Here is a 14226-nt window from a genome sequence, read left to right on the forward strand (position 1 = left end):
TTGCCAGGTGCCATCTCCGCCACCTCCTCTCCAGTTGGCTGGCTGTCACTTTGCCGGGTGCCATCCCCCGCAGCCTACTCCCCCCTGGCTGGCTGCCATTTTTGCTGGGTGCCATCCCATTCTCCTCCTCTTCTCTGGCTGGCTGTCACTTTCCCTTGTGCCATCCCCACTTCCTCCTCCTCTCAGGCTGACTGTCACTTTTACAGGGTGCCATCCCCGCCTCCTCCTCCTCTCAGACTGGCTGTCACTTTTGCCGAGTTCCATCTATGCCTCCTCCTCTCCTCTGGTTGGCTGTCACTTTGCCGAGTGTCATCCCCACCTCCTCCTCTCCTCCAGCTGGCTGTCACTTTGCTAGGTGCCATCCCTGCCTCCTCCTCTCCTCCGGCTGGCTGTCACTTTGCTAGGTGCCATTTCTGCTTCCTCCGACTGGCTGTTACTTTTGCCGAGTGTATCCTCTTCTTCCTGACATACATCCCCAAAGTGGAGGAAATCTGGACTATTCAGGTGCGCTATATTTAAAACTAGCTGCCCTGTATTAACCTGCGTTACTGTTACCTGCTTGTGTTCAACTATAGTTAACTGATTTGTGTGAAACTCCTGTATTATCTTTGTGTTCAGAGAGTAGAAGATGTGCATGTCTCTTGTGTTTGCTGTGTGTTTAGCAAAAAACACGTGGCAAGAAACTTTTATTTGTTCAGGAACACCTATTGTGATAGGCTCAAGAGTTCCTGGATTCACTTGTTTGGGTACCAATGGTATACCTGTTTATGAATCCCAGACTGATTTCATCAGTTGTCAATATTCGATGCCGGATTAGGAACTTGGAATTCTGTCTTCAAAAGGCTGTACTTTACATTTTCCAGAACTCATGCACTGATTTGGTCAGGTTGCTTGTTGAGTGCTTTCACTTTTGCTGGGGGCCTTCCTGGCTCCCTCCTCCCCCCTATTACCAGCTGTAACTTCTCCTTGTGTCACATCTGCACCCATGTCTTTCCAGCTCCCTCCTCCACCCCCACCGCTCCTAACCCACACCAGCCTTCATCCCTCCCAACATTGTCCTCCACTCCTAAAGCCTCTTACTGTTATCCATTGCTGCAAATGAATAACTCTACAAACTTATATTGCTTTAACATGTTCACAGCCAGCAATACATAGCCAAGCCACCGTGCCCTCTACTCCACCACCCCAATTAAACAATCCAGAGGTCTTTTCTGACCATCCAGCAATTTCCTAATGACCCTCCCACCCCCCTCTTCTCCCTCCCAGCGATCGCAGCCTTTACCATCCCAACCATCCCACCCCTCTCGAGCACCCTGCCCTCACTTACCACCCTACTGCCATCACACCAGCTTCACCCAACTCCTGAACTCCAATGCCCCCCCCCCACCTTCCCTACCTACTCTTCCTAGGTATAGAAGAACGATAATTGGTACATTTGTACTGTATCAGTACTCGTACTTTGTGTTAAAAAATGTTATTAGTGCATCCCTAATTATTAATATTACTGTTATTATCCCAGCTAAGGGGTTTAATGTGTGTGTAGCCCAACAATTGCTGATTCTAGTAGAAAATCAATCTAGCAAAAAGACTGAGTGCTTATAGGAGTTTTCCATGGTCCAGATTCCAGGCCAGTATGATTAACTGGTCTAGCACTCAATTGTGATAGTTGTGGTTGCGCTATTTTAGCTTCTGTGTGTTGCTTGCACAGACTAACTGTCCAGTTTCCTGGCATTTTTCATCTTGTCGGGAACTTCCATTTGGTTATATGTTATATAATTGTATTTAACAGTCAGTTTGTTCGATAACACATTCGCGCTAGGCTTTTTGTAGCTTTATCCAGTTAATGGATGTTTGCTATTGCTTCTCTCCCATGATGGGCATATCAGAAAATTTGCATCAATGAATAAGCATTTTCCAGCTCAGGGTCCACACATTCTGAAAAATTGTTCATAGTTCAGCAGGTGGATTATTGCAGCATTCATTTACAAATGGTGGCGACAACACTGCATGACTTAGATGTCTGCAGTGGAGTAAATACTTTATCTGAAATCTATTTAGTTAGTAAAGCCTTTTGCATAAAAGAGCAATTTTTCCTCTCTTATATATGTATATTTTTTTTACCTTTTGTTGCATCTCAGTGCTGCTTATCCACCTGCAATGCCTTTGCACACACTTTTTTTCTCTATACATGCACACCAGCAAATGATGCATGGGTTTTCTGGAGGAAAAAAAATACCAACCAACTGAGATTTCTATCAGAAACCCTTCTGAGAGCAATGCTGCCGAGCAGATAATAGACAGGCACAGGACGCCTCCCTATAACGGGAAATGTCTGAACAAGGACCTCCATGGCAGGATCACCAGCGTTTTATTTTACTGGAAGCTGCAGATTTACAATTATACCTAGACAGTAATAAAAGCTTGATTGGGGTTCTAACCTCTATAGGATTATGTCTGTCTTCTTAATTTTAGTGATCTTTAAAGCCAAACTAATATTAACTTTTTGACACAAGTTACTTTAACGACACGCAAAGAGAATGCAACATTTTACCTTTAATACTCTGTTGGCAAAGTTAACCCTGAAGTTTAATTTGCTTATATTTTTCTTTCCCTGGTCTACCTTGTTGTACTGACATACAGTACATTTTTTTCTATGATTTATAATGTTACCTGTGCTGAAAACTGCTTTTTTTGGGGAAAAAAAAAGGGAGCCATATCCTGGAGTGAGAGCTTTGTGAATGGAGCCCGTTATGTGTACAGAAGTTGCACAAAACAATAAAAACATTTGGGTCATTAATGTGTGTGTAGTTTAGCAGCCCTTGTGTTTATATCGGTTTATGTGAGTGATTGATTGATTGCTTTTTTTTTCCATTTTTTGCTCATAGAATTCTGAGGGATCGCTCTTTTGCAAGAATCAGCGATGCAGATTGGGGTGAGTACTGCTGCGTGTTCTGTTTTATATTTTTTTACTACTTATTGAAACCCTGGTTGTGAAATGACTAAAGCATACCCCTACCTGGTTCTCTGAAACTTGTGTTAGATAGAACTCAGAAACCTACTGTATAACATTTGAACCAACACCAGAACCAGTTTATTAATATAGAAAAATATGCATTTTCTTATGATTTTTCCGAACGTGTTTTTGCGCACTGTTACATATTTACCCCAAAATATAATCAACAAAGTCTGCTAAGTAAAATGATATTGCATTAGTACTAGTGAGGTTTATGTAATGTAGCAAAATGGTGAGTTTATGTGCTTTGTTTTCGGAGTGTTGCGTAAATAATTATTTAAAAAATTTTCGATCACAAAAAACTTACATTACCTAAATGAACATTGTACATTTGTGGTAAACACATGTCATTCAGATCATCCAAACTTTTTTTTTTTTTTTGTACTTTTTTTTTTTTTCTTATCTGGATCTTATAAATGGATTAATGGCCCAGATCGTCATGCAGCCATGCAGCAAAGATTACTTCTAATAATGATCTTTCAATAGTAATAGGTAACACCAAGACCCTACACTCCTAATGTAAACACAATGTGGAAGCAGTGTGTTTTTATTTATTCTGCTACAAGTGCTCGTCTGAAGGGCTGTGTAGAACAGAAGGTTAGGAGCGGACCCTTTTAAAGAATATGTTAACCCAACATTTCATATTTCTGATATGTGCCTGCTGTGCCATGTACTTGCACTTGTATGAAAGATGATCCTGTTCTCTTTGTATTGCTTCCTTTGTGTGAAATACCTGGTGTCCCTGCCAGTCCCTTTGCTTTTTTATTAAAAACTGACCACACTAGGTATGGCAGCACAGCATGGTCTGTTTTCTGGCTGTGCTGGGAACTCAGCCTGCTCTCCAGAGATCAGACCTGCTGGTAATCCCCCCCTCCCCCCGCACAGCCACTCTTTGGTAAGACCACGCTGCTGCTGTTTCTCCTTCCCTAGCTCTTGAAGTCCCTTATGCAGCTGAGAACAGAGAGTATGTTATCACTTATAAAAACGGGGAAACAAAAGCTATGTATGTTTTTTTTTTTTTTTTTTTTTTTTTAATATTTTTTTATATTTTTCAGTCAAGGCATCCTTTAAAAATGGACAGTCTTGAGGCACCCTTTTTAAAATGTAGCACAGTCTTGAGGCACCCTTTTAAAAACGATGGACAGTCTTGAGGCACCCTTTAAAAATGGACAGTCTCGAGTCACCCCATTCTAAAATGTAAAAGCTATTCTAATAGTCTTACATAATGCAGCAACATCCACAAGTCCTAGTAGGACACCCAACTTTCGAGGTGATTTATTGTTCCAAAGCAAATACACTTTTGCAAACTGGTACTGACTAGTATTCCAAGGTTTCTCTTCTCTCTGCTTCCAACTGCTGGTTGGGGGGGGGGGGGCAGAGACGAGCTACTCTGTAGCTGCACAGGGAAGCACAGGATCTGTCCTCTCTGTTGATGTCTGCTGATGTCTGCTGAGCCAAGGTGGGGGCAGAGACGAGGGAGGTGCAGCAGCTGCAGGAGAGGTGCAATGGCCTGGAGGGCTGGATTTGTCCCGCGGGCCTTGTGTTTGACACGTGCTGTAGTTACTGCATTTGCTGCTTGCAATGTTTGATTTAGTAACCCAGAATATTTGGCTTTAACCCAACGCTAGCCAATTTTTTTCTAGAGCTGGTCATACACTGTTAATTTCGCCCTTTTTTTAGTGGCCCTGCTCCTAAATTCAATTGCTCCACTGACTTTTGATGAAGGAGCATGCTGGATAATTTTCAAAAGAACAGCAGTTGCATTGATTATGATGCAGACACAGTTCGGATATTTTGGTAGCCGATAGGACCAGCTGTCTAAATACATTCGCTGCAGCAGAAGATTGTGCCTCTGGGACAAGGAGTGAGGTTGAATTTCCCAAATTTGAAAAAACCTCAGATATTCTTATCCATTCCCCTCCCTGTACAAAACACAGAGTGGTGTTGACGGAATGACATCAGTGCTGCTCTCTTCATTATTACACTGGTTCTGCAGAGCGCTTCCATGATCTCCCTCACTGGGGTTCCATCCATGACGCCTCCCTTAACAGTTTGTCAACAGTCTTCTGGGTTGAATGACTCTGGACTTCATTCAAACCTAAAGACTGAGGATTTCCATTGGTGAAAAGGAATTACTGCCAGGGACCGCTCCAGACTGAGGTAAGTACTGCATCAAAAGCTGCGTTTGCCGAGTTCCATGAATAATAATTTTATTTTAAAAAAATCTACTTTTTAATTTACTTTTTTTACATTACATCTAATTTATACTAATGATGAAGGAAATTTCGTTATCTCAGAGCTAGGCTTTAATTTACCTGTTCACATTATTGTTATTACTAGATATTTGTATATTCTTGTTATTTTTTACCGCTAATCACCTAACATGTCAGTAAGCAACTGTTTAATATTTTAAATAAACAGAATGTTGATGTATTTGATCTGCTATATTCCAGTAATGTACTGTATACAGTATGTCATGGTTTGTTTCATTTTATGTGTGCTAAAGTATTAGCTTTTTTATGCTCACTACTTAGTGCATCTCTGAATACTGCAATGTTTTGATCTAGTCATTTAGTTTGATATTAATGCATTTTGTTAGTAGGAGTAGAACTTGTAACTTTTGTAAATAATAATATAGCAGTTAATGAACTGTATTTTTGAATTTGAGGGCAATAGGCGAGCTTATTACAGAGTATCCCGTTATATTTATTTCAGAGAGACTGATAATCATCACTGCATTGCAAGAATGAATTAACACTCTCTTGATCATTTTCTCCTTTCACCAGATATTATTCATAGAGTTCACTTGAGAGGGTCATTCCTGGTTACTAGAGCAGCATGGAATCACATGAAGAATCAGAAATTTGGAAGGTACGAATAAAAAATGCAGTCTTCCTTACAGCATTCAGAAGTGAATAATTTTGTAACTTTCTCATTGATGGATGCAAAAACAATTGTGTCCACCCTGTTTAGATGGTTTTCCATCTTTGATTCACTCTGTGGGAAACCTGTTTGCTGTGCTAGCAGTCTTGGCCCGTGGAATAGTGCTCATCTTTCCCCCACCCCTCATAATTTGCTCAGCATCTGATTGGATGCAGTCACTGTTCGAAAGACAATTTTCTGCATTGCAACTTCGATTTTGAAATTGACTTTTTCGCGCTGCGTGGTGCTGATGGGGACACCCACTGCTGGAATTTCAACCAATTCAGCAGGAATTGTTCTTAAAGCTGTTGGAAGTAGTGTTCTGCAGAGCTCTTTTGTGGCTTTGCTTTAAACAGATGATGGGTAGGATTAGGAGCATGGCTACCCATGTGGCTTTAAATAATATTTGTCTTTTTCGATGACTAGGCTTTCGCTGTTTAGATAAATGGTCTCTTTTACCCATCTAAAGCAGCTTGTAATATTTTGACTATATATACACTGCTCAAAAAAATTTAAAGGAGCACTTTGAAAACACATCAGATTTCAATGGGAAAAATATCATACTGGATATCTATACTGATATGGACCGGGCAATGTTTTAGGAACGAAAGGATGACAGATCGTTTAATGGAAATTAAAATCAACCCACAGAGAGCTTAATTCAAAGACTCCCCAAAAATCGAAGTGAAAAAATTATGTAGTAGGCTAGTCCATTTTGCTGAAATTGTATTGTAGCAACTCAAAATGGTATTCCAGTAATTTGAATGGCCTCACGTGCTTATATGCATGCCTGACAACGTCGGGGCATGCTCCTAATGAGACGATGGGTGGTGTCCTGGGGTATTTCCTCCCAGATCTTGACCAGGTCATCACTGAGCTCCTGAACAGACTTGGGAGCAACCTGGCAGCGTTGGATGGACTGAAACATAATGTAACAGAGGTGTTCTATTCGATTTAGGTAAGGCAAGTGTGCGGTTCTTTCAATGGTATTGATTCCTTCATCCTCCAGGAACTGGCTGCATACTGTTGCCACCTGAGGCCGGGCATGGTCATGCACCAGGAGGAACCCAGGACCCACTGCACCAGCGTAGGGTCTGACAATGGGTCCAAGGATTTCATCCCGATACCTAATGGCAGTCAGGGTGCCATTGTCTAGCTCAGTGATGGCGATCCTTTTCGAGCCTGAGTGCCCAAACTGCAACACAAAACAAACTTAAAGCGGAGTTCCACCCTAGTTGTACATTTTTTTATAAAAATACCCCCGGGACAGTCAGGGCTAGCACATTCCACAATGGCTAGCCTCTGATCTGTCCCGGGTTGCACTTACCTTTCAGGAGAAATACTTACCTTGAAATTGTCTTCTCCAGCGCTGCCATCTCGGGTGTGGGCAGCTTGAAGCCAGCGCGATCCTCTTCCGCCTCCTCTTCGGTCCTCTTCCTCCTTCTTCGGTCCCACGATGCACTGCACCGGCCCCGACGTCACTTCCGGGTCGCGCGCGTCATCCCTCCACAGCTTCTGGGCATGCCCAGAAGCTGTTTAGAAGGGAATGACGCGCGCGCCCCGGAACTGACGTCGGGGCCGGTGCAGGCGCAATGATTCCTGGGAGCGATGACGTTCAGCTCCCAGGAATCATTGCAAAAGCCAGGAAGTGACGAATCGCCGTGGCCGCCGAGGGGAGGAAGAAGGAAGTAAGGTGAGTATATTTTCTCTAAAAGGTAAGTGAAAAAAAAAAAAAATTGCGATTATCCATTTGTTTTTCAGGTGACCGGGAGCGAGAAGATGGAGGTAAGTATAAATTTCGGGTGGAACTCCGCTTTAACTATTTCAAAGTGCCAGTGGGTTAATACGGGGGTGAGGTGGTGATAAATATTGCCTTCCAGCCACCTGTCAACTGCCTTCTGAAAATTGATCCACCATAGATTGCTCCTCAAAGGGATAGCAAGGGCTGCTGTATATGCAAATGCATCCTAATCCAGCTGCTCAGCTCTGCACCCCAAAGCCCTCCTCTTTGCTTACTTCTACATGACCTCCTCTGCTCACTATTGCACCCCCACAAAGCTGCTGACCTTTGCACCCCACCCTACTGCTCACCTTTGCACTCCAAATGGTTAACCCCCCCCTTCCATCTGCTCACTGCTAACCCAGCAACTGATGGAACATCCAGCATGGCAGTGGCAAGCAGGACTCGCAAGCCTGCTTCCATTTGTTTGAATCAACTTCTCCGGCACCATTCAGGAGATGATGGTCGGTGGGAACTGGGGGAGGGGTGGGATTTCCATATGAATGCCACGCTATTTATATATAAATAGTGCTGTTTAAATGGGAATGTTGGAATGATAATTTAAATGGGAATACACATGAATGCTTTGCTTTTTTTTTTTTTATTTATGGCACTGTAGCAGCACTGGGCAGAAATAGTGAGGGACTCAGGGACCGGAGGAAAATTACAGGATGCTGCACTGTGTTTCTCCTTACAGCAGCTGGCGGCAGAGAGAGGGGAGGAAGCCAGCCTTCAGATGCTGGCAGGAGAGACACAGTGCAGCGTCCTGTAATTTTCCTCCTGTATCGCCACCCTGTTCCCCCTGTGTACCCCCCTGGAGGTGGCCCTGAGTGGAGTATCTGATAAGTGGGGAGGGTGACTGATGGGTGACTGATGTGTGACTGATGAGACCATAAACAGACAGCAGCAGGCTGCAGGTAACACCAGCACATAAAGAATCTCACCTGACTCCGGCGTCCATTGTCAGTGTGACTTCATCCAACCCAGCAGCACCGCCTGTCTCATCCACGCCCACCCCAGACACATCACTCCCTTGCCCCAGAGCCATGTGGGAGATGTAGTTCCAATGTGGAGGAGATACACCTTGTATAGGATAGCCAGTCAGTGTGTGCTCTTCTTCCCCGATTGCCCACAGAGAGGGCTCTGCGTGCCAGCTGTGGCATGCGTGCCATATGTTTGCCATCACTGGTCTAGCCTGTAGAGGTCTGTGCGTCCATCCTTGGCTATGGCTCCCCAGACCATCACTGACCCACCACCAAACCGGTCATGCTGAACAATGTTACAGGCAGCATAACGTTCTCCACTGCTTCTCCAGACCCTTTCACGTCTGTCACCTGTGCTCAGAGTGAACCTTCTCTCATCTGTGAAAAGCACAGGCTGCCAGTGTCGGACCTTCCAATTCTGGTGTTCAATGGCAAATGCCAGTTGAGCTCCACAGTGGGGGGCAGAGAGCGCAGGGCCCACTAGAATACATCGGGCCCTCTGATGAAGTCTGTTTCTGATTGTTTGGTTGGAGACATTCACACCAGTGGCCTGCAGGACGTCATTTTGTAGGGCTCTGGCAGTGCTCATCTTGTTCCTCCTTGAACAAAGGAGCAGATATCAGTCCTGCAGATGGGTCAAGGACCTTCTACAACCTTGCCCAGTTCTAAATGGGCAGCAATGATCTTCACTGGCAATTGGAGCTCAAAAAATTAGATTTTTCCTACAGCTTACCTGTAAAATCCTTTTCTTGGAGCACATCATGGGACACAGAGCAGCCATCATAATTACGATCTGGGTTATGTGCCACCTATAAGTGAATGGACACTGGCAACTAAAAAGACATGCAGTCCTCTCCTATATAACCCCTCCTACACAGGAAGTACCTCAGTTTTAGAGTAGTAGATACTGACTGGTTTTCGGACCCCCCCCCCAATACAATAAAACTGCACATGTGGCTTTTATTGTGGCCAGCCTAAGGCACACCTGTGCAATAATCATACTGTCTAATCAGCATCTTGATATGCCACACCTGTGAGGTGGATGGATCAGCTTGGCAAAGGAGAAGTGCTCACTAACACAGATTTAGAGAGATTTGTGAATAATATTTGTGTAAATAGAAAATCTTTGAGTTCAGCTCATGAAAAATGGGGGCAAAAACAAAAGGGTTGCGTTTATAATTTTGTTCAGTGTACATTTGGATATAGAAAAATGGCAGAGGGGTTTTCCAGCTATCGGCAACTAATGCCTGGATCACGTGGTCTCTGCATCCTGAGAAGTTTTTGGCAATCTGTCAACATTGAGGAACTCTGCGGGTGGATCTACTGGATTCCCAGTTCTACAACAAGTTGGAAAGATTGTGTCCGAGACAACAAGAGACCCACTGGCAATAGAGGTAGATGCACTGGTAACACCTTAGAGACCAGTTGTGTCCCAAGATGTATGATAAAGAAAGTAAGGATTCCTAAGTGTGGTACAGTGATGAACAGTCAAGGCAAGTGATTCATTCTGATTATAATAGCAAGACTTTCAGCAATCCTGGTATAGGGTGTCTATATATAGTGTTCAATGTGATATGATAGTGATTGGATGTTGGGCAGGTGCCCTCTCACCAATCCTAGGAACTTTGGTAACTTCCTGACGAACGATCCGAGTGGCTTCTTCCTACTAGAGGCGGGCTGAGATGGCGATTAGTCCGCTGAATCAGCGTGTCGTCTGACTTCAATGCTTTCAGCAATGCTGCTGGGTGCGCCCCTTGTGTAGTGTGGGACGTCTGACCCACTGAGGCTGGAGCTGCAGAAGGCTGTGCACTGCGTAGTAGGCTGCAGTCCTCTCACACAGCGGCGAGAGGGTGTTCACTTGATGGAACCTGGGAAGCAAGAGAGCGTGGGCCTGCCCAGCAGATCACTTTATAGTCTCTCCCATAATTCTCCCCTGGAGCAGATGGCTTGCTGGGAGGTGTAGTTCATGGACAGTTCTGCAGTTCAGCAATGTATGCTCAAAATACTACAGTTCCCATAATTCTCACCTCTAGTCTTAGAAGTGTGATGCAAGTAACCTGAGTCCAGCACTAGGGGGTTACAGAGACAGACGGCAGAAGGCAAGTCTGCAAAGTCAGATAGCTTTAGTCCGCTCCCTGCTACATAAGCATGGTTCGGCAGTTGAACAATTAACCAAAAAATCAATTAGAAATGCACTCCCACTTCACTGAGTGCCTACTCCCTTTGCTTTTCTATACTAACATGTCATATAATACATCATAAAACAAAAAATCTCTTAATCACAAATGGAACAAGCCACACAAATCTCCTCCAACCTGTCACCCGCCAACACACATCCTGCAGCAACTTCTGGATAATCGTGTGGGAGAGCAAAGGGAATGAGACGGTCAGCAAACCCTTGCAAACTAAGTGCACATAATGTCACAATATGAGGGATACACATAATGTTGTTTCCTCCTCCGACAGGCTGTGTAGCTAACAAGCCATTAACCACTTCATACAACTGTTCGGGGAAAAGATAAAATATGTTAAGTGAAACAAAATGCACAAAAATTTAAAGACAAACAAAAATATGAATAAAAAATCAGAAAAGATTTGAAAAAAATCCAACAAAAACGAACCCCAGGGAACCCCTATACAGAAATGGAACCATTGGATGAAGAGGGAATTATCCTTGCATGAACAAAACCGAGTTGTGATACAAAACCTACTTACTAACCGTACGTGTGGTGTGATATAAATGAACATCAGTACCATAATAGCTGTTAACAAAATTATTCAAACTAAAATGCCACCGTGTTCACATATATATATACCAAACCATGATACGAGGGTACAAACCAACACACTCTCCACATGGCACGAACGGCCTCCTTGTTTATTCATAAACATGTGTAAGGTGCCAGTCATAGTTTAACCCTTCTGGAACTCTAGTGCACAAATGAAGGATCCAATAAATCTTGTGTTTATAGAGAGACCTAAACCTTTCACCACCATGCCTGGGAGTTACCACCTTCTTTACAGCCTGGACCCAGAAAGCCATAGTGTTCCTCATACGATATTCGTTGAAGTGACGTGCCACACTTCTATCATGTTTGGCGGTATCATATATGTGATCTCTCGGTGGTCACGTAACCGCCTGGTTGTTCTCCCAACATACTGAACATTACATATAGCACTAGTGATGAGGTAGATCACATTTTTTGTATTCCAATTAATAAAAGATTTTACATCATACTCTTTCATTTGTGCTAGATCTTAATTTATCACAACTCAGTGATTCTTGGGAAACATGGATATAAATGTATCACTCTCGGTGATTCACGTGCAATTATTTGCACCACATTTGGAGCTACCTCTGAAGCTTAACCAATGTGTGTTCCCAGGTCGTTTTCATAACTAGGGGATCAAGACTGCCCCAAAGTAGGGGCTCATTGTGACACCTTTTTTATCCCCTTTTTAAAGACTTGTGATGTGATGTACAGTAAGTAATTGTAGAAAGAAAAAAACATTGAATGTGTATATATATATATATATATATATATATATACACACTGTATATCCAGTAGGGGCAAAGCTTTACAGATAAACCTAATCCTAAAGACTGATCACACTCTTTGAGGGGCTATGTCTTATGGATTGTAGAAGGCTGCCAGTCAGTTTTGTTTTGTACAGTAAGGGAAAGCTCCTGCTATAATTGCATACACATTTTATATGATTTTCATTAACTTCCATTCTGGTGATTTTCTTTTTCCTCCGCACATGCAGCTTGCACTCTTTGCTGCATATCATTTTTTGAAGTCACATTCAAAGATTTTGTTGCCTTTTGATTACGTTCCTCAAATCGTGGTAGAAACCATTTGAGGCTAAGTTTATTGTGACCTTTAGATCTGTTTACATTTCCACAACCTTACCAGGCAGTACTTTCTTAACATTAGATGAGCTTTGGTGGTCAAAGGAATAACAATTAAGGGTTTCACCTTGTTTCGGCATCAATGACCTTCATTCATTTAATAAATGGGAATTTTCATGGTCTTGTAATGTGAAGCTATGAGTAAAGAAATAAGGCATTGCTGACTGCATTTTTTTTAGTTGCAGGCTCTGGGGTTGTCCTTAATCCCAGCTTCAGTCTTGGTTTCCACTGCTGCGGCTACAGAGTCGCGCTACTTCTAGCGTGACTCTGTAGTGTTCACTTGTTTGAGGCTTTCAGTGAGACTTGTCCCTCATTATAGAAGGAAGTCGCACTGAAGTCGGCCCAAAAGTAGTGCAGAAACTACTTTTCATGTCGCCGCAACTCAAGTCGCGGCAGTGAGAACGGGCCAAATAGAAATAAATGACTTTTGACTTGCTGTGCGACTTGACATGTGTCAAGTCGCACAGCAAGTCGCAATAGTGGAAACCGAGCCTCAGTGTGGTTTCTGCCATTGTCCTGTATGTAGCTACATAACATAGTAGGGGACATAGGGATCAGTAGGAGGAACCACAGCATCCAGTGGGGGCATACTGTGAGCTACCTGAAAGTTTTGGATAGTGGTGGCTCCCAGAGAGCTTCAAAAGAGTGAAATTTAAACACGCCTGCTATAGAGCTGCATATTCTTCTTTTACAGTAGACTGATTCTGTATATTCACCCACCTGCAAAAAGGGTCACCTTAAGGTATCGGGATGTGGGCCATATGCAAGCCTTAAACATTCCACTATGGCTGGCTATACATTGATGGATTATTTATGTTCAGCCTACAAATTCCTCCATACATGCAATACAATGTAGATAGACAATTGATAGACAAATCCACCACTTGACTATTCTATTCTTACAGGTGGCAGCTTTCAGAGTACCCAAAAAGGGGCTACCTCTGATTCGATGGAGCCACTGTTTGGCCAACAGTTTTCCATCTGTTTTTTTTTTTTTAGCCGAAAGTTGTTTCAGCTTAGGCATGTTATGAACCGAACTATAAATTGTAACCCTAACCCTAATCCATACAGTGACCCTGTCACTGTAGTAAATATTTTTTTGAGCCTAGGTATAACCTGTAAAATAACTCTTTACCTTTCCTTCTGCCTGCATTGTTGAGTGCTATTTGGATCTGAGAAATATTATAATGAAATCCAAAAGGAAACTGACACTTTTGGGTGTCTCAGCTTACTTACTGGGTCCAATGCAGCTTTCAGATTACAGCAGTGTTGTGGAGCTCAGAGGAAAGGATGAGTGAGAGTTGCGTAGGACCCAGGAGATCAACACTGCCAGAAGTCCAAACATTTAGTCCACTGAACCAGCAGCAGACTTAATGTTTACCATATACAGATGTGTAAAAAAAAAATGGAGCAGCAAACCTAGACAATGAAGACTTTATTCATAAAATGTCAGAAAGCCAACACATTTTGTGGGTTCTAATGGGCCCTCTTCCTCAAGGCATAAAATTGCTGGTAAGGACTCATTTACACTGTAATAAAAGCCACTTTTACAGGCGTTCATCATATTTTTTTTTATACTTTAAAACCCATTTTAGTGTTACCCTATGTAGCCATG

At 43.0% G+C, this 14226-nt stretch overlaps 1 protein-coding gene across 2 annotated transcripts in view; it reads left to right on the plus strand.

The window, feature by feature from the left end:
* Positions 1-14226, plus strand: part of HSD17B4 (hydroxysteroid 17-beta dehydrogenase 4) — a 544183-nt gene that overhangs the window by 169464 nt on the left and 360493 nt on the right. For both annotated transcript variants that reach the window (XM_082251744.1, XM_082251745.1), the window contains exons 6-7: positions 2886-2932; positions 5800-5884. In XM_082251744.1, the coding sequence (XP_082107870.1) occupies positions 2886-2932; positions 5800-5884 (132 nt within the window). The remainder of the gene's footprint in view (positions 1-2885; positions 2933-5799; positions 5885-14226) is intronic.

Source organism: Pelophylax lessonae (genome assembly GCF_965119305.1).
Source record: "Pelophylax lessonae genome assembly, chromosome: 1".
NCBI lineage: Eukaryota > Metazoa > Chordata > Amphibia > Anura > Ranidae > Pelophylax > Pelophylax lessonae.